We start from the raw sequence: 19117 nt of genomic DNA on the forward strand, positions 1-19117 counted from the left end.
TTTCCCTAAGCCAACAAAGCCATAACCTAAATCCTAATCAGCTAATGGCCACTTAAAGCCCTGAGGCAGGCCACCTGGTTTCATTTGCACAGATGGAAAGCAGGAGCAATTGTACTAAAATCTCTAAAGGACATGAGACAAGTACGCCAGAGAGCCATAGCAACAAGTCTCAGAGCTTGCTCTCACAAATCAATTATTGCTTAATGCTTTTTCATTCAACTTTGTCCTCTCCTGGGCATTTAAAAATTGTGTTTCAAGAGGAAACCCATAGTCCCTTTGTGAATATGCTGTGAAGGTTTTAATAAAGTCAGAATATATGAGAGTGAGAAGTTTTAATGAGTAAGGTTATCATTACAGAGCCATTCTGAAAAACAGTGTTGTCAACAGTATCTCCTGCAATGGTCCCCTCTTCCCTGTGACACAAACATCACCACATTAGTATTTTGTCCCATGCACCTGCATGAACCTTTGAAGTGCATGTCAGAGTTTTTGGCCAATCTAAACAAGAAGAATTGAGAACTGAAGGCTCCCACTTTTGGTGGCAAGCAACTGCTCTAGTTTCAACTCAGAAACGCAAACCTGTGAAGATAAGCCCTTAATGATTTAGTATCAGAAACACAGAAAGGTAAAACAAAAACAAACAAAAACCCTCTTAACATTGGAGATAGTGTTAGGGCAAACAGTATATGTGTAGATAAGCACTACTTAAAATGTGTTACAAAGCTGCTCCTAATTGTTCATTCTTATCCCACAACAAAGATGCAACTGTGGAAAAGGGCAATGTAGCAAAATTCCAGACACAGGAAATGCTATGCTATGATTATTCAGAGCAAAGTAAGTTAGTAGCTCACAGCTTGGAGCAGCACATCCCTTGCCTCTGAAAGCACAGCCCTTTTATAGGATGAAACCCAAGATACCTGATGATGAATCAGAATTTGTCCCAACTCTGGGTTGCTGGAATCTAGCAGACATCAAAACAATGGAGGACTAAAGATAAAGGGGAACGAATTGGGTTGTTGAAAAGATGGCGTTCAAGGCATTTAAGATGGGCCTAAAGGGAATGATACATTATTGCAAGAAAAATGTTGATTCCTTCTCCTATTGTGTTCAGGGAGATGTTTTAGACGCTGCACTTCAGACCTGTCTAGTCACAATACAGTGGTGCCTCGCTAGACGAAATTAATCCGTTCCGCGATTCTCTTCGTCTAGCGGTTTTTTCGTCTTGCGAAGCAAGCCCATTGACAGCTTAGCGGATTAGTGCTAGAGCTGTCAAGCGGCTTCCAGCGATCAGCTGTTAAGCGGCTTATCAGCGGAACAGCTGATAAGCGGCTTAGCGGCTTAGGAAAAGGGCAAAAAAAGCAAAAAAAAAACGCTGGGGGACGCAAGATTTTTTCGTCTTGTGAAGCAACCCCATAGGGAAATTCGTTTTGCGAAGCGCCTCCAAAACAGAAAAACCCTTTCGTCTAGCGGGTTTTTCGTCTTGCAAGGCGTTCGTCTTGCGGGGCACCACTGTACATCAGTAGGTGTACATGTCCCAGTTGCGAAGACGCAAAGAAAAGGAAGAGATCTTGATATTGGATGCATTACAAAAGCTTCAGCTTTCACACTTTTAAAAGGCCAGTTTTTAGCCCATAGCTATGAAGACAGACTTCCAAGTGTGGAGCTTGTATGCTCTAAATATTCAGAGAGAATGAACACACAAACTTAGCTGAAACTTTTTCTAAGGTGTAATAATAGTTCCTTAAATCATCCAAATTTAAAAATGTCATTAAAAATGCAGAACAACAACAAATATGTTTTACTTACTTAATTCTTATCTGGGAAACAAGGGACAGAACCCGTCATTATTTTATGTACACCCAACTGTATGGATGTTACTGAAACCGGGGGGGGGGGGGGAGAGAGAGAGAGAGAGAGAGAGAGAGAGAGAGAGAGAGAGAGAGAGACCTTTCAATGAATGCATCCTATAAGTAACCATTTTATTTTGAGATCCTATTGTTCAAATGATGTGAATCCATTGTGAGAGCTGGGTGGCGGCTGAATTTTTGACCGACCTCCTCCCTATCCAGAAAGCTCTAAAACACTTCAAAAGGACTTCTGAATAGGAAATAGACTAGGCAGTGTTAGAACAGCCACAAATTCAAATGCAAGCATTTCCTCTGTGTGTGCTGCTGCTTCTAAAAGAGAGAGACTTCAACTGTCCAATATAGCAAACAGGGAACAGTTTTGTTTTTGCATTTTGAACCCTGATCTATACAGTACTGCAATATGTGAAATGTATGGTTTAGTTGTTTTGAGGGGGCAAGGGGTGTCTTTAATCAGACAAGCCACTGTATTTTACTCATAGCCAACTGTCTGGAAGGAAGGATCCCTAAAAGAAAAAGCATAGTTTCATTACCAAATGAGTATGAACTACCGTACATTCCCAGAGAAAGTGAATTCCATAGAATCTAGGCCAAGGAACGAAGTGGGGGGGGGGGGTAAGGAAATGAAACTTTACAAACAGCATAAAGTTCACAGAAACTGCACCAAAATTCCTATTACACACAATCTTTCTGCTATTCCCATCCTACAACAACTCGTTATTGTCACTTGAAAACATGTGATTAGGACTAATATTGTTACTAAATCATTATCAATCTGGCATGGAAAGACAAAGGAGCCCATTTCCTTCTTGTAGATTCATCTCACAGCTACTTTAGAATAGCTGAAACAGTAAACTGTGTTGTTTCCAGAGAAAATTTCATGACTTTAGCTTGTGACTTGATTCCCCACCCCCACCCCGAAAAGCAACTTAATCATCTATCCCATGACATATCCTTAGTGTAATGGATCTTTGAGCAGGGCAGTTTCTCTAAAAATAAAATGACTACATTCTCTGAAATGCGAGCGCTTCTACAAAGCCAGAGTTCAGCCACATCATTAAAAAGCTGCACACAATAGAACTGTTACCTTGAAAGGGAAAATAACCGCAAGGCTATGTCATCCTGGTTAACTGAGCATCCTTTAGCCATGATAGTGTCACAAGACAAACCACAAAAAAGAATGAAAAGCCGATTCATTGAGCTAGTCTCAAAGGCCCCTCATGTTTGCTAACAAAAAATCATAATGAGGCAAGCCTTCTTTCAACAATGAGTGATAAAAATCCTCACTAAAGTAGAGGCAATGGTAGAGATAAAATATTCCATGATAATCATTTCTGCTCCCCACCCACATTGAGTAATGCAGATTATTTATAATAAAATGAGTATTTTCAGATGTCTAAGATACAGTCTTGGCAGTGTCCATTCTCAAGGGCTTACATAGGGCTGTTTCAGGCATAATGCTATACCAGAGTTTACTGCTACATGAAAAAACAAAAGAAAGACTTAAGCTTGTATATTTCTCCTTTCCTTCTGCTCCTCTGGTGCAGCTGCAATGAGATTTCATAATTTCTGTTTTAAAATTAAATAGAATAATTTCTGTTTTTAACCATGAATTATAATTAATTTAAACCTTAAACCAGCCTCTCCCAACCTGGGGACCTCTAGATGTTTTAGACTACAAGTTCCATCAATCTGTGACATAATTCTTGATAAGGGAAGGTAACAATTCCTCCCCGCCCATTGCCCATATCAGAGAAAAAGAATGTGGGGGTGAGATGCAGCTCTAAGACATGGGTCACCAACACAGCGTTCATGAGCACTAGGGGGTTCCTTTCTGCACCACTTATCAAAATAATGAATTCAGGGGCTCGGTCGCCAGCTCTGCCTTGTAATCAGTTACCTGGGCAAGTTACTTGTCCTTCATTATTAACCATGATCCCACAGCAGCCATTTTGTGGTGGTGCCTACAAGAGGTTTTGTGCTGCTTTCCCCCACAAATTATCAGATGTGTGCACGAATTCAAAAAAGTTGGCACCCCCTGCTCTACAAAGCTTGTGGAGTCTATCAAACAAAATTGACACTGCAGTAGAGAATAGCTCTAACTTCTGATGAACAGAATATTAGAAACGCAAAGCACAGAGGCTGGCTCATCTGCCACTCACTTAAGCAAGTAATACTTTTTTATAAATAATTTGAATAAAAAACTGCTTGTCCTATTGTTTCCCCACGTCTCTTCCCAGCTCTCTCACTTCCACCTCACAAGCTACCCCAAACTAACAAGTAAAGTGTAGCTAGCAATAGTGATTATGACATTCCACTTTTATGCAACTATCGGCTGATATTTGGTTTTAGATTACGTACTTTCACTGGCCGTCAAAGCTAGTCAGTGACAAAATAATATTGTAACGGAACACTATAACTATCAGCAATACAGTTAACAGGAGAGTTTATAGTATACAGCTTTCTAGCCTGTGCTTCATTTTTCCTCAGCAATATGTACTACGATTCAAGTTCTCTTGGGAGGTAGCTCTTTAATTTAACTGAAGGTTTTGCTTCTCTCATCTGCAAGTTAAACAGCATTTAAAACAGAACCGCTGACAAGTATTTCCTGTACAGCTATAAGAAGGTCTTTTGCAATGAGTCAGGCCAATTTCCATCTCAGCCTCCTATGGCTTGCAGTAGCTCGCCAGAGAATTTTAAGATGGCTTTGGGAACAACATAGGATGGATGGAAGAAGGGGCTGTGCACCCTCAACTGCCATTTTGTGTAACATCCAAACAGTTTGGGAGCATCACATACCATTGGTTATGTTTAGGTTCTGGGGTTTTTTTTAATGAATCTTTTTAAGGTCAGGTGTTTTGCTTTGTTTTTGTTTTTGAAAAAAAGAGAGCATCAAGTGGCCTTCAGTTTGGGTCAAGAGGCCTCCATCTTTAATACCATGTTTTTAGAATCTGGTAGGTGAGAGTTAAAAGATGGATGGAGAAGGCATAGTGTCTAAGTCACGTTTAGTCTGCTACAATTCCCTCTTCCCCCCAAAATAGTATAAAAGCTACTGCCTGATAGATAGATGGAAGCCTTGGAAGCTGTTCAGATTGCTGCAATTGATCACAGTCATTTGACACCCAAGTTCCTCTGCCCTTATATTTACTTCAACAGTAAAGCTTTTTGAAATATCGTCCATGTGCAAGGAATCAGAAGTATGAAAATAAAGGAGGTAGCACTGGGTCACACCTTCAAGCCATAGCCAAAGAAAAATGTGCTGTCACCAAGCCAGGCAATTAATCTCACTACATTTAAATCTGCCTGTCAGTTTCTAGACTATACTCATTAATATGCTCTGCAAACATGTTGCAGCACTGTGGACCACTAGAATCAACTAATGGAGGCTGGTGTGATCCACAATGAATAAATTTGAAGCACACAATTTTCCTGACCACCCCCAATTTTAATCTGATTTTATTCCAAGGTGGGGTTTTGGCTTGGACACTAAACTATCCATTTGACATTTAGCCTGCAAGCCTATGAAGGCTTATTTGGGAGTGAGCCCCACTGAACGCATGCAGGAGTGGGTTGCTAGTTTTTCATATGAGAAGTGTTTCAAAACAAGAGACGCCCAGTTCATTAGCCACTGTTATGTTGTGCTTTTCCCAAGAGCCTGCCATAGTCTGAACTCAAAAGTTCAAGGAAAAAATAGTATTCCGAAAACTGTCAATCTTCTAAAAACTGGCTCTAGTATCAGTTTTCAGTATTCAACAACAGAAGTATGTCCAAAGATATTATATTAAATGCTAAATATGATAGTTGTATTAGCATCTAAAAATTATGTGTCAACATATTGCACAACACATAATAAAAAAAGACCTCAGCTCAAATTGCTGATGCTACAATCCTGTTGCCTTACATAAACATATCTTATCAATTTTTCCTTTCTTGCAGAATGACTAAAACTATAGGATTCTTCCCCAGTTCTCTCTTACCAGCTAGCATCATACCCAAGTTCTACATTTCTATTATAAAAACTAACTAAAATTATACAGAAATATAATTCCATCTAGCCTCCATTTCCCAGAATATTAAATATATTTTTCAGAAGGCCATAGTAACACTACAACATTATAAGGTAGATGAGCAGATAGACTTGTTCTTTTGCATGTGCAAATACCAAAACAACAGTATAGTGTAATAATTAGCAGTAACATTTTATGTCACTAAGCTTGCAGGAGCATCTACGGAATATCTGGTTTTAAATTAGATGCAATTATCTTTTCTCCCCTGCCCCCACACTGCACTCATAAAAAATATTGGGTAACAACATGTTTCACTCTGTCCCATCACCCAGATGTATTGGGGTCATGGAAAGGTGTGCTAACTTGAACACTATTCACATGCTGGTTGTTTTCTACATAAGCAGGAACAAGGTGAGGGGTGGAATCGTTGTCTGTGGGAGGCAGGAAATCCATCCCATCCCCTATAGGCACAAAGGGTCACCGTGTTACACCAGAAGACTAATTGCTAAATAGTTACAAAAAAAAGAAAAGGAAAATGAAAGGCTTTAAAACAAAGCAACTGCAGTTCAGCATGGGTGGTAGTTTTGTCTGACATTCAAAATGGCCATTGAACACCATGTCGAATAACTGAAAGAGATGGGTTTAAATTCTACTGCGGTTATGGATTCTCCAAGTAGATCTGGTGAAGTCACTGTCTCTCACCCTTAGTCTCCAACCAGTTAAATGGGTTAATATTTACCATTTATACAAAGTGCTTCGGGTACTGTGATTAACAATGACAATGTTGTGTAAATGCAACAAATTCCTGCAGGGAATTTATTAGCTTCCTGCTTGCCATTTTCCTAATACTAACAGACCACTCCAAGCACCCTAACAAGGGTACATGTCTCAAAGTATACTGGGAAGAAGCTGCCACGGCCATAAGGCTTTCAGGTTAACATGTTAAATAAGGCTTTGTGTTAACGTGCCTCCTTTTTGAAGAGCTGGCTCCCATAACACGTGCTGAATTTTGGCTGAGGAAACCAGCGTTGACTGTAGGAGTTCCTGAAGTTTGCTCACGGCCACTTTTGCTTCTCCCCAGTCTGTTTTTCTTTCTGATGAACTGTGCTGAACTAAGTCATGATTTTGCTTAGCATATCATCTGAACTGGAACTCATGATTAAGGTCGTGATTCGCGAGAAGAGAGCTTAATCGCAAGCTCAGGCCGCATAGGCAACACAGTAAGCGAAACCTTTGTTTAACACAGCACAGTTGTTGTTGTTGTTGTTTTAAAAAAGAGGAGTAAAAGAAGCTGCACATTCCTTTCCAGGAGCCCACAGTGTTGTGAAAGCCAGGTCAATAGGTCAGTTCCTCCTTGGTGGGCAATAACTACTTCATGAAAATTCTGCAAGGACAAAGTTAAAGACCACAAAGTAAATGAGATGTTAAGGCTGCAAATCCTATGGACCTTTACCTCTGAACATAGCGAGAATTACTTCAGAGTAAGAACGCATGGAGTTCAGGCCTAAGGCATTTTGCTGCTTGAGGTCAAGGGCAAGATGAAACTCCCTCCCCCTTCTACACATTGAAGCCAACTGGACTGACAGCTGAATCACCCTAGTAATGGGATAGCAACCTCCACAACACCTGGGTTGGGGGCTAATTTGCGGTAGGATTGGCTGTGCCAGGAGAATGGCCCCAACATCCGCTGCCCAAGGCCTCACTTTGCCTAATGGCAGGGCCGGCCCTGATAGGATTGTACTACAAAATAGTGTTTATTAACCACCATTGTGCTACAGAAAAATTGGGGTGGGGAATGAGAAATCACAGGGATGTTTCAATTCACGTAAGCAAGATGGCAACCCAGTTAGCAGCAGACTTAACAAGGGCCATGCATTCGGGGCTTCTGGTCTTTTCCGAGACAGCCACAAATCTCAGAGCGAGCAAGAAACTGTGGCTTCTAGGAAGCAGCTGCTTTCAACATCCCTGCCCCCAGTATGCTGCTGGATTGCAATCTGGTGCTTCACTTTTTATTTACACACAGTTTAAACAAGGCTCTGGCATAAAGGAGAAAAATGCTTTGGAAGGAATGCATTGAGTGAGAAAGGTAAATAATAAGTGGCCTGCTCTTCAATTATTTTCTTTTTAACAGCTATCAGGACTGTATATAATTCAACTGCACTTCTCAAAGATGAAATCCATGAAATCCAGAGCAGAAGAGAAGGTGGGGAGAGTAGAAACAGTGACTGTTTATAGTTAATTTGGCGAGGGGGTGGGGAGATACATAGCTTTCCTACTTGTTATGTTAGTTTATTTCTGTGCCACCTTTTGTCCCAAAAGGCTCTCACAAGAACTAACAAAGGCAATCACAAAATTCAAGCAATAAAATACAGCAAAAGATTAATATCTCAACAACATATCATATTTGTCATATCCATAGTTCAGAAGAGGATTCTTTCCCTAGAAAACGTCCATGGGTCATAGGATTTCAGGCAGAGATAAAATGGAGTTTAGCAAATGCAATTCAGTACACAATTCAGCTGGGCCTCTCTGCAAAAGCTAAGAAGAAGAAATAAGTATTGTTATTTAGGCCAAATCACCATGCCCATTTATGGCACCCACGTGAAGAATTAAGAAATAGTACCATATGGTTACACATGCTGCAAGAAACAGCAAAAGAGGGTGCATTGAGAACAAGAACATAAAGTCTTGTTGCACCTTGAAGGCTAACAAATTGTATTGTGCCATAAGCTTTCATGGACTAGAGCCGACTTCACCAGATGCTTCAGATGAAAGCTTATGCCATAATAAGCTTTGTCAGTACCACAAGAATTTTGCTGCAACAGACTTGTAACACAGCTATCCTTGCCCTGTCAAATGGACCAAAAGTGCTCCTTCTCCAGGCTGTCTTGCATCTCACCATATGGCAAATTATAATGTGCATACATTATTCAAGAATGGAATAGTGGTGTCTTTGTAGCCATACAAACCAGAACTACTGAAATGCAATTTGGAAAGCTGGATCTAGGACAAAGATTAAATGTGTGCAGCCTCAGCTCTGCCAAGTATATGGAGCAAAACACACACAAAACTACGGCTCCTCCTCCCCAACAACAAAGTCTTGTGACACTTCAAAGGCAAATAAATACAAGTGGGCTCTAGTTCACAAAAGCTTATAACTCAAATTCACCCATAATTTCTCTTACTATGCTGAGACTCTTTGGGATTTCTTGCAACAGAGTGATACAGCTTCTCCTGTTGAATTTATTGCTCTTGAATTTGCTAGTAGCATACATGGGAATAGTTCAAAATGTGGAATAATCTTAAGCAATTCTTCTTAATTCTTAAGCCCTGCACAAAAGGGATTTCCCTTCTCTCCTCCCCTGCACCCCCCAAAATTAGCTGGGGGTGGGTCAGGATAACCCCCTGCAGAACAACACACAGCAGGAGGGGGGGTCATTCCATCCAGCAAGCTGAAATATTTGTGTTGTTGGAATGTTTGGCATAATGCAAAGTGGAATTCCTCCCACTATAAATAGACTTGTTGGGTGCAATAGTTCTTTTGCAGCAAAATCCTATACATATTTGTTTGGACATAAGTCCCACTGTGTTGAATGGAGCTTTCTTTCACGTAAGGGTGCAAAAGGATTGCAGTTTTAGAATCCTTTATCTTGCATCTAAATAAGCTCAGCTTTTCAGTCTTCAGGGCATGATGCAAAAGTAACTCCTTTTCAGACCTCTATTTGTACAAAATGGAAAAAGATTTCTGGAGGATAATGCTATCAGTGACTACTGATCATGATCACTATACCACAGTATGCGTGCTAAGAGGAAGGCACGTTTGGCAAACCCTCACCATGATCAACTCCCACCCAGAAACCTATGTCCACACTGTGGAAGGACATGTGGATCCAGAATTGGCCTCCACAGTCACTTACAGACTCACTGTTAAGACCATGTTCATGGAAGACAATCTTACTCTGCTACAAGTGGTCACTAAAGAAGAAGAGAAGAAGCTGAATACCAGCAGCTGGGGGGCAAACAGCAGGACAGGGCTACTGTGCTCAAGTCCCATTTGGGGCTTCCCAGAGGCATCTGACTGGCTACTGTGGGAACAGAATGCCAAATTAGTTAGGCCTCAAATCCAGCAGGGGTTTTTGTGTGTTCTTATAGGAGACGGTGGGGGGAAATACTTCACTTTAATCAAACTCAAAATTAACTAACGTTATTCCAGACTGCAGGGACAGACAGCCGTCCTTTTGACGTAAAAACAATCATCCTTTGTCACCAGAAAAAGCAAGCAAACAAAAAAATGCAAAAGCTGCTGAAGTTTCAAGCACAAGTTGCGCCTTTGCTAAAGAAAGCAATTCGCTGAAATGGCTCTCTTACAAAACTCCTATTAGGAATGCCTACTTTGCCAAAGGGAAAAAAGGTGGCTCTTCTTACACTAGAACCCTGGCCTCATTAAAGCTTAATTGAAAGGAGCAGCAGGGGGAAGAGGGCAGGCTAGAGTTCTGTGGGTGGATGCAAGCAGTGCCTATTCCTCCCCCCCCCCAAAGGACGTTTAGAGGTTGTGCAAATACACCCCCATTGTGTCACAAATGTCACCTGGAGAAGCCCCATTGAAAGGGCAAGAATCAGACTTAACTTATCTCATTCAGATTCAGCTTTCGGTGGTCAGTGGGCAAGAAATGTGAACACAGCTCTACACCCCATCTTTGGCTCTGCTGGTTAACACTGATCCGCTTATGTGTCACAATGTCTTGCTTCTTAAAAACAAAAACAAAAAACCCTTGTCTATCATTTCAGTATCCCCAACGGAACGGTAAAATCTTTGACATATTTCTGCTACATATGAAATATTATAGAGGTTGAAGATTCATATGCTCTAAACCTGAAGCCCATGGTTAAAATCTCAGTTCAACTATGAAGTTCTCGTGTGAAATTAGCATGCTGCCATATTTCCTCTTTACTGATTAATAATCTTTCTGGGAAACATTATATGACTTCCACTCAAATGTTATTTTTAATGACAAATGAAGTTTAAAAATCTAAGCAATTTAAATGATGCTCAATGAGTTCTAATTTTCATTTCTTGGCTGGGTGCAAACATTTTCCTGTCATGTTCCTATTAAATATTGCCAATACCTACTGATTTATAGCCTGGATTGGATCCTGAGAAGCACAGCCAGAAGGAGGTTGGCATAAGATGGGGATTTTCCATCAATTCCTCCCACTGAAAAGCCTCTTTTGAAGATTTAAGGGTCCTCCTGAATGGAGTGGTCTGTGGCATGTGAGGTGGTAATGGAAAGGGGGAGACAATTAAGAATCAGGTGGAGGAACCTTCTATGAGCAGTTTTGCCGGGGCCTGCAGAAGATAGGAGGGATGGTTAAGTCATCTTCTGCCAACCCTCTTCCATCAGAGCAACTCAGGATGTAAACCTCTGTTTCTTAGTCCCAATGAGTTAACAGGACTTATTTCCAAGTGAACATGACCAAACTGCTAACGCCACAATGGGAGAAAAAGCCAACAGATGTAAAGACCTTTGGGTCAATTTGGCCCAACCTCATATAGTGTCATTTAGGTATGGCAACCCCCATTACTTTTGCTTGCGTCAAACTGTGGCATGCTGGAAGTCTGATTAACTTTAGAGGGGATTGTTCATGTTTCTACAGCTGGTCTGCATAGCTAAGTAGAACCATGCCATGTTTTGTTCTAGCTCCACATTCATGAAGAGGCAAGTGCAAGGCTAACAGTCAAAAGACAGAGCACCACACATGGGGTGGTTGTTTTAGATTTTAGTCAGTTTTAGTACACTTAATACAATAAGACTGCTTCTAAAACATATTCATGCATTAATGAGTCTAAAGATAAGTGCCCAAAGGAAAGGCGTTTCTTGAGAAAACTGCCAATTTTGAGATGAAGGTTATTAGGCAATAACACACAGCTGTTGCACCTCTGGGACGTGAGAGTTCAGCTGTTCCCTCTTAGAATTAATAAAACAAACCATGAACTACTGACAAACATTTATACTGTTCAGACAAAATTCATCAGGGCCTCTAAAGGAAAATGAAGTGCCTCTGCTGATCTCAGTAAGGGAAGAGTCACAGCGCAACAGAACCAGAAGTAACCATTTAGAGGAGCTTGGGAATGTGATTGTTTGTGTCTAACTTTTAGGTACAGAAACCCCGATCTCTCCTACTGCTGCAAACCTCTGAGATCTGTACGTATTATGCAGATTGCTATATATTTTCTTCTCTTAGAAAATATACTCTGCTAGCCAAGCTGTACCCCTTGAACACTAAAAGCTTTGTTTAATTCCTTCCCTGGGAGTGGAATTTTCCAATGTATTACCTACCGAGTATGGTATTGCTATGCTGCTACCAGGACACAGTGGTGGATATTTATTTTAATTGTCCCACTCATTTTAAAATGCCAGTGTAGACTATGGGGAAAGGTCATGGCTCAGTGGTAGAGCAGAAGGTCTCAGGTTCAATCTTCCTGTCTCAAGGGGGAGAGACAGTCAGTGCAGAGAGGGGGTATAACGTAAGAGTCCTAGCAGTTTACCTTAAAGGGCTGGATAAAATGTCATGAATGATCAATAGGAGATGTTGTTCCTTCTTGAGGTCAGTAACCCTGGTTCTGGTTTCTCAGTGTGACGCTGACAAACCAAGGCATTGATTTTGAAGCTTGTTCTGTATAGCACTTACAAATCACCCTGTCTTCAACCAGCAGAGGATGCCATTGCCATCATCTTCAACAAGGCTTTTATTTACACACCTAATGTATTTATGCCTTTGACATCAGTGGGATCAAGCTGTTTAAATGCACCCACACAGGCTTTGCAGCATTGCTTATGTCACATCCTGTGCATTCAGAGCACTTTCCCTGGCAATCCCACTGATGTTACTAAGCCTCTTTCCGAGAACTGGCCTTGAGGACTGTGCCTTTATTAGTTTTAGAGGCATGCTTCATCAGATTCATTCATTTATAAGATTTCTTGCCACCATAGGTTCCCAGGGCGGGTAGCTGCATGGGAGGGAGAGCTGGGGCAAATAAAGAGGGCTGGGTAAGGATGTCAGAAACTCAAATCTTTGCTTGCTCTTCTATGAAGCTCACTGGGTGTGTGGCTTTGGCAAAATTACTCTCACGCCCAAGGATGTTTTCAAACTAGAGTGCTTCTTTGACTTTGCTGGAAGAAAGGCAGGACACAAATACAACAAATACAAGTTAATCCTGTCAGAAGTCTCCCTGTCATTGAAAGGACAAAGGGCCAAGCTAGAGACACATAAAAACTTACCCATACAGAGAGCACGGGAAGATTGAATCAGGTGTTCAAGATTGCCGGTTCCCATTGTGCATCTGTAATGTTTGGAACCACTAATCCCATGAGTCTCCCCAATGTGTGGAGAGCTCTCACGCCAACACTGTCTATTCCTAGGGGCTGCTGGTGTGGTAAAATACTCCACACAATTAAGGAAAGTCACATAATGAGTTGCTCCAGTCACAAAGAGGCTATCTCTGGTACCCTCAAACATGCAGTAGGCATAATGTCTACAGTAGTCCTCAAAAAACTGGAGGAGATGGAACTATTGTATGAAATTTTTCTACTCCACCAGCCTGTTTTTCCTCTCAGCACTGCACCAGTTCTTCTAAACGATGTACAAATTTATTATTCCTCTGCAGCCAACAGAGTACATCTGTTCATAAACAGCATACTATGTAGTCTAAATTAGCACAGCCAATATATAAACTGCTTTTATTTGCTTAATTTCAGTTCTTTTTAATCATCTATTCATCTTGCAACTCGAAACGCAACATCAAACTATTAAAACATAAGCAGAGTGATTTGCCATTTAATATAAATAAAAGTTAGCTATATGGGGAACGAACTTTATGGAGAAACAAGACTTCTACATTACTAATAGTTTTAGAGATTAAATTACTTACTGTAAGCTGGTCTATGTACAGAAAATTATTCAAATTTAGAGCAAAATGCTTCACATTTAGGAAACAAACCAAAGCTAATTTTTTTGCCACATTCAACCCACGTGCTAACTTGCTTCTCATAAGCCTATTAGGCAGATGAGCAGAGTCTAATGAGTCCTGACAGTCATGCAGAAAATTGCATCTCTCTACCTTTGAAAAACACACATACACAAACTATATGACAAGACTTTTTGGTAAGCACCACACAGACAAAAACAAAACACCCCAAATGCTCAGTAACTGCAGAAATAAAGTTTAAAGAGTAGACAATAAAAATGAATCACACACAACAGTACAAGAAGATCTGGAATGAAGGGGGTTTCAGTCTTTAATATATCAAGAATTAAGCTCGGGGAACAATTCAAGAAAAAGTGTCTGAGATGCAGATCACTAGCAACTGAGAGTTTGAAAAAACATTAAGTTAAGTTGCTGATTTGTATTAAGAAAAATATATATGCAGAAACTTGAAAGGCTTCCACAAACCATTTCTAACCACACACAGAAGCAGGAAGTAAAGGTTTGAAAAGGGTTTTTTTGGGGGGGGGGGTTTCAACCCACCTCTCTTAAGTATGTAAAAAAAGGAAGGATGTAAACGTGGCTATATTTGTGTGTCCAAATGTTTACCACACTAAGGAAATATTTCTGCTGTAAAAGGAACTACAGTATCCCTGTGTCACACCAAGAGCCATTTCCACTCTTTCTTTAAAAGTTTCACTTCTGGTTTACTTTGTCTGGCTTTAGTTTCTATAGAGGATTCTGGTTGCAAGTTCCCAGTGACAAAGAACAGTTTTCATACCAGGGATCATTAGGAAAGGAACTGAAAACAAAACCACTCTTCATACAAATCTATGGTGTAATCCCACTTGGTTTATTGTGCTTTTAGTTTATTCTGGTTGCTGCACCTCAAAGAAAACATTGCAGAACTGGAAAAGGACAACCAAAATTATCAGGGGGCTGGAAAAACTTTCCTATGAGGAAATGTAATATTTGAGGGGGATTGTTTAGAACAGCAATGGGGAACCTCCAGCCCACAGCCTGAATTCATCCTTCCAGGGGTCCTAATTCCCTACGCCTATCTTCCCTGTATGCAACGTCAGGTAGGATGTGTGCAGGCAAGAGAAAATATGTAATCTGACATCACAATGACATCAGGTGGGTGGCTACTTCAATTTTAGAAAAAGAATAGAGGTTACAATCCTAAAGCCGTTTACCTGAGGGTAAGCCTCAATGAAAACCATTGCTGGATTACCAAAAAGGCAGAGTAGGCACCGGCCCCACGCCTTTCTAGAGGCACTGCAACAACGGATCAAAATAGTATTGATTTGATCTTGAAAGAAAATTACAATCAAACTTTCTTAGTTCAATGTTATCCAACTAGAGCACACGCATGAGAAACCTCCAGATACCAACCTTTCTGTGTGTGTCGCGAGTTCCCGCCAACTCCAGATCCTAGTAGAATATTCGCAAGTGGCCAAGTAGAAACTTTGAGATAATTTGCGAGGCGCCCCCCCCCCCCCCGAGATTTGAACTGCCTAGGGTCGGTCCTCCACAGGGTTTAATCCAGCACTCATGAAAACAACAGGACTTACTTCTGAACAAACATTTGCAGGATTGCACTGTTAAGAACTGCTGCTCTGTCCTCAAGCCAAGCAGAATGAGAGCATCAGCCACCTTATCCTCTCATCTAATACCTATCTTTATGACTGGCTACACCACACCATCATTAGCCGAAGGTGGAGGAGTTCACAAAACCATCACCTGCCCATCAGGAAATAACATCTCTGTCATCGCTTAAAAGGGAGTGAAAACTTTTATTTGGAAAATTATGGCCTGAATTATCTGTACACAAAAACCTAATCAAAGTGTCCTTGAAGGATCAAAAGCTCCGATAAGCATTTACAAGGACAGATGATACATCGAGCAGAAGATAAGTGGGAGATCCTGGCAGGCTGTGCAAGAGGCACAGGAAAACATAAGGAACAGAATATACTTCAGAGGCTAAGAAATGTTCTAGTAACATACTTCACTTACGTCATCCCCCAAATGCTGCTAATATCCTCAGCAAAAAATTCTCTTATTAAGGAATGCACAGCTTACAGTCAAATGTATACAAGGCTTAAAATACCAGAGCTAAGGAACAATTGGTCCCACTGGCTCCACACCACTGGGAGGACTTAGTTGTGTGCCTACAGCAGGGAGTGTAAGGATAGAATGTTCCCCAGTGTATTGACCACTACTACAGAATGCAGGTCTCAGAGGCTCCTTTGCCTTCCATAAAACTGATCTGTCTTCTCTTTCACCTTCTCTGCAGCATGAGGGTGTGAACATTCATGTGCTCTTCTCAGTGGAAGAACGGGTATTTTTCATAAAAAACAACAACTGCTGCACTCTGCAGGAGAGTCCTCCTGCAGATACCATCCTATCAGTAGTTGCGTTCTGTTGGATAGGAGAACTGGGCTTGTGGTGGCAGCTGCCCCTTAGAACTCCTTCCCATTGCACATCAGACAGGTACTGTTGCTATTGTGCTTCTGGGGTTTTCAACAAGCCTTTTACTTGGAGATCTTTCTCCCAGGTTAAATCTGTAGTGGGTTTGAAAATGGTTTTACATATTAAATTGTTTTATGCATGGAATGGTTTTTAATCGTTTTTACATATGAGCTTGTTTTTTGCATATGGAATTGTTTTAAATTGTTTCATTCCTGATGTTCTTGCTGGGAAATGACTTTTAGATATTTTACAGGCATCAAATAAATAGACAAAAGTGAGCTAGAGGGATTAATGGCCTCTGACTCAATATAGGGGACGCTTCATAGGCTAAATTCACCTTTCTTAGAAAATATATACTTTCCCCACACTCAGCTGCCCCAAATATAAGACAGTATACAAGCAATAGCTTTGGTGCCTGTTGCTTTGCACTGTATAAACATGCACCTAAGCAAGCATGTGAAATAAGAATCTCAAACAAGAGGCATACAAAAACCTCCTAGCTCCAGTTCCAGAAGGCATAGACTGATCCCATAATTCATGAGGCAGTGATGGGGGCGGGGAAGAGGAGAGATTGTGCAAGGAACCCAACGGAGAGCATAGTAATTTGGTACATGCTTTATTCAAAGGACAAAATCTTTAAAAGTGAGCTCTTGATTAGCTTTTTTCTTCTTCAAATGCAGAGATGCTTATACTATTCCTTATTGAGCCAGAACACCCAGAATCTACATCTATGCACAGGTATGCTAAGGAAATTACATTTTTCTAGAGGTTTTGTACATTAGTTGAAACCACCCCTTATTACCACCACTACAAGTCTTGTCACATTGTGCAATAACACAAAATACCAGAAGTGCAACGCAGTGTGAGGACAATTATCCTCAATTATGATAGTTCTACACAGAGAGAGATCTTCTCAGAAGTTCATGAAAATTAATATGCACTTGTTTACTTAAAAATTGCCTACTTTGCAGCTGTCATTCTTTGTTCATATGGCCAACTGAACAAAGACATAAATCACTCTCAGAACCCTTAAAAAGTTACTTCCAAAGTTGGATCAGAAGGATGAATCAGTGTAAGGGAAGGGAAGATAATATGAAAAAGTGCCCGGGGTATAGATGTCCACATGTGTTGAATCAAGACATTTCCAAGTCAAGAGGCGGAAGACCCAATGAGTCACAACTCAATAGGGGGGGTTACCTTAGTTAAACAGTTAGGGCCTACTGAACTAATGAGGCCTTCTTTTGAACAGAAGTAAACACAACGACAAGAGGCCAAACACTGACCAAGCAACTGCACAGCTTCCCCCCGTTCAGATGACAAGGGAAAACAGAGCTGGGTGTCATCTGCATAATGGTGAAACTTCATTCCAAACCCCTTAACAAATGTTCTCAACAGTTCCTTAGAGAAGAAAGTTAGACTAGAAATCTAATAACTAAAGAATAAGAGTTTAATCGGCATGGGGGGACAGGCAGCACAACTGCCATGGGGCTAAGCTAAAGTCGCCCATGACTACTTTCTGGTACCAGTCCTGCAGGTAGAAATGGAACAACTATAACAGTGTGCTCCCTACTCCCACCCACTAAGATGGTTCAGGAGGATGTTATAATTGATGGTATCAAAAGCTGCCATGAACTCAAGGAGAATTAAGCAAGCTCAAACTCTCTTTGTCCTCCCTGATACAGGCCACCAAAGTCATTTCAATGCCAAAATCTGGACTGGAGCCAGACTGAAATGGATCTAGATAATCGGCTTCCTCCAAAGACTCCTGACGCTGCACAGACACCACTCTCTTGATAATAACCATTCCCCAAAAGGAAATGTTTGCAACTGGCAGTAGTTGTCACTTGCTTCTGGATCCAGGGAAGGTGTCTTGAAAAGGGGACACACCACCATTTCCTTTAAAGGCAAATTACAGTTGTCTCTCACAAAAATGGCATTTACAGCTCCTGGGCCCAACCCAGGCAACCCCCAACCCCAACCCTTATATGACAGGAAGGTCAGGATTGCATGTGGTAGGCCAAAAAAATTCAAACACCTTGTCCACAGTTATCTGGCTTTAGCTACTGAAACTGATCCCAAACAACCAGACTTGACATCTCCAGCTGATCCACAATATCTGTGGCATTAAGCTCCAGCAGAACGTGAGGGACTTTTCAAGGTGCCTTGCAAATTAGTCACAGCAGGCTTTTGTGCATTGTATGCTACTCCCCTTAGGGGAAGATCCCACATTCCCACAAGCCCACAAAGCTGTGCTAGAAAGCTACTCAAGTAGCTACAGGTGGCATGATTATGTGTTCAACTGTTTTCACTGTAATACTTGTGCCACCTGTACTCCAGCAGTCACTTGGAGTAAGCCACTCAGAGCTTTCCTGAGGACCACAGAGCCATCCAGGATCCACAATGCTGGAGAGAGCACTCATGAATACCTGTGCCACTGGCCCTTTTCATCTCACTATTCCACAGTGACACCAGGGCTTTGATAGGGGTGCCAGCCATGCCAACTGCACAATTCCCCAAAGCGTTCAGGAATCTTCCTAATTAAAACAAAACAAAACATAAACCTTCCAGGAGAGGATGATCCTAACTGGTCCTCCACCCCTGCAGGGAGCAATGAGCACCAAGCACCACAAATGTTAAACCTCACCAGGAAATGAACGGTCCATGATAACAAGGTAATTAAACACCACCAAACCATCAACCAGCCACCTGCTGGAAAAGACCAGCTTAAGCATATGTCCTTCCTCATGGATTATTTGGCCAGTGATATGCCAAGACAACCCCATGATTGC

At 41.3% G+C, this 19117-nt stretch overlaps 1 protein-coding gene across 7 annotated transcripts in view; it reads right to left on the reverse strand.

Moving 5' to 3' along the window:
* NEURL1B (neuralized E3 ubiquitin protein ligase 1B) overlaps window positions 1-19117 on the reverse strand; it is a 187751-nt gene that overhangs the window by 20929 nt on the left and 147705 nt on the right. Inside the window, exons 1-2 of one of the 7 annotated variants that reach the window (XM_083726136.1) lie at window positions 3766-3814; window positions 3374-3412 (exon numbers count right to left, since the gene is read on the reverse strand). The exons of 5 other annotated variants lie outside the window; for them this stretch is intronic. In XM_083726136.1, coding sequence (XP_083582262.1) covers window positions 3374-3412; window positions 3766-3799 — 73 coding nt within the window. In that variant the 5' untranslated portion in view covers window positions 3800-3814. Of the gene's footprint in view, window positions 1-3373; window positions 3413-3765; window positions 3815-19117 lie in introns of those variants that run through there. One more of the 7 variants, XM_083726137.1, reaches the window with a different exon arrangement.

The sequence above is a fragment of the Podarcis gaigeae genome, assembly GCF_964106915.1.
Source record: "Podarcis gaigeae genome assembly, chromosome: 2".
In the NCBI taxonomy this organism is placed as follows: Eukaryota; Metazoa; Chordata; class Lepidosauria; order Squamata; family Lacertidae; genus Podarcis; species Podarcis gaigeae.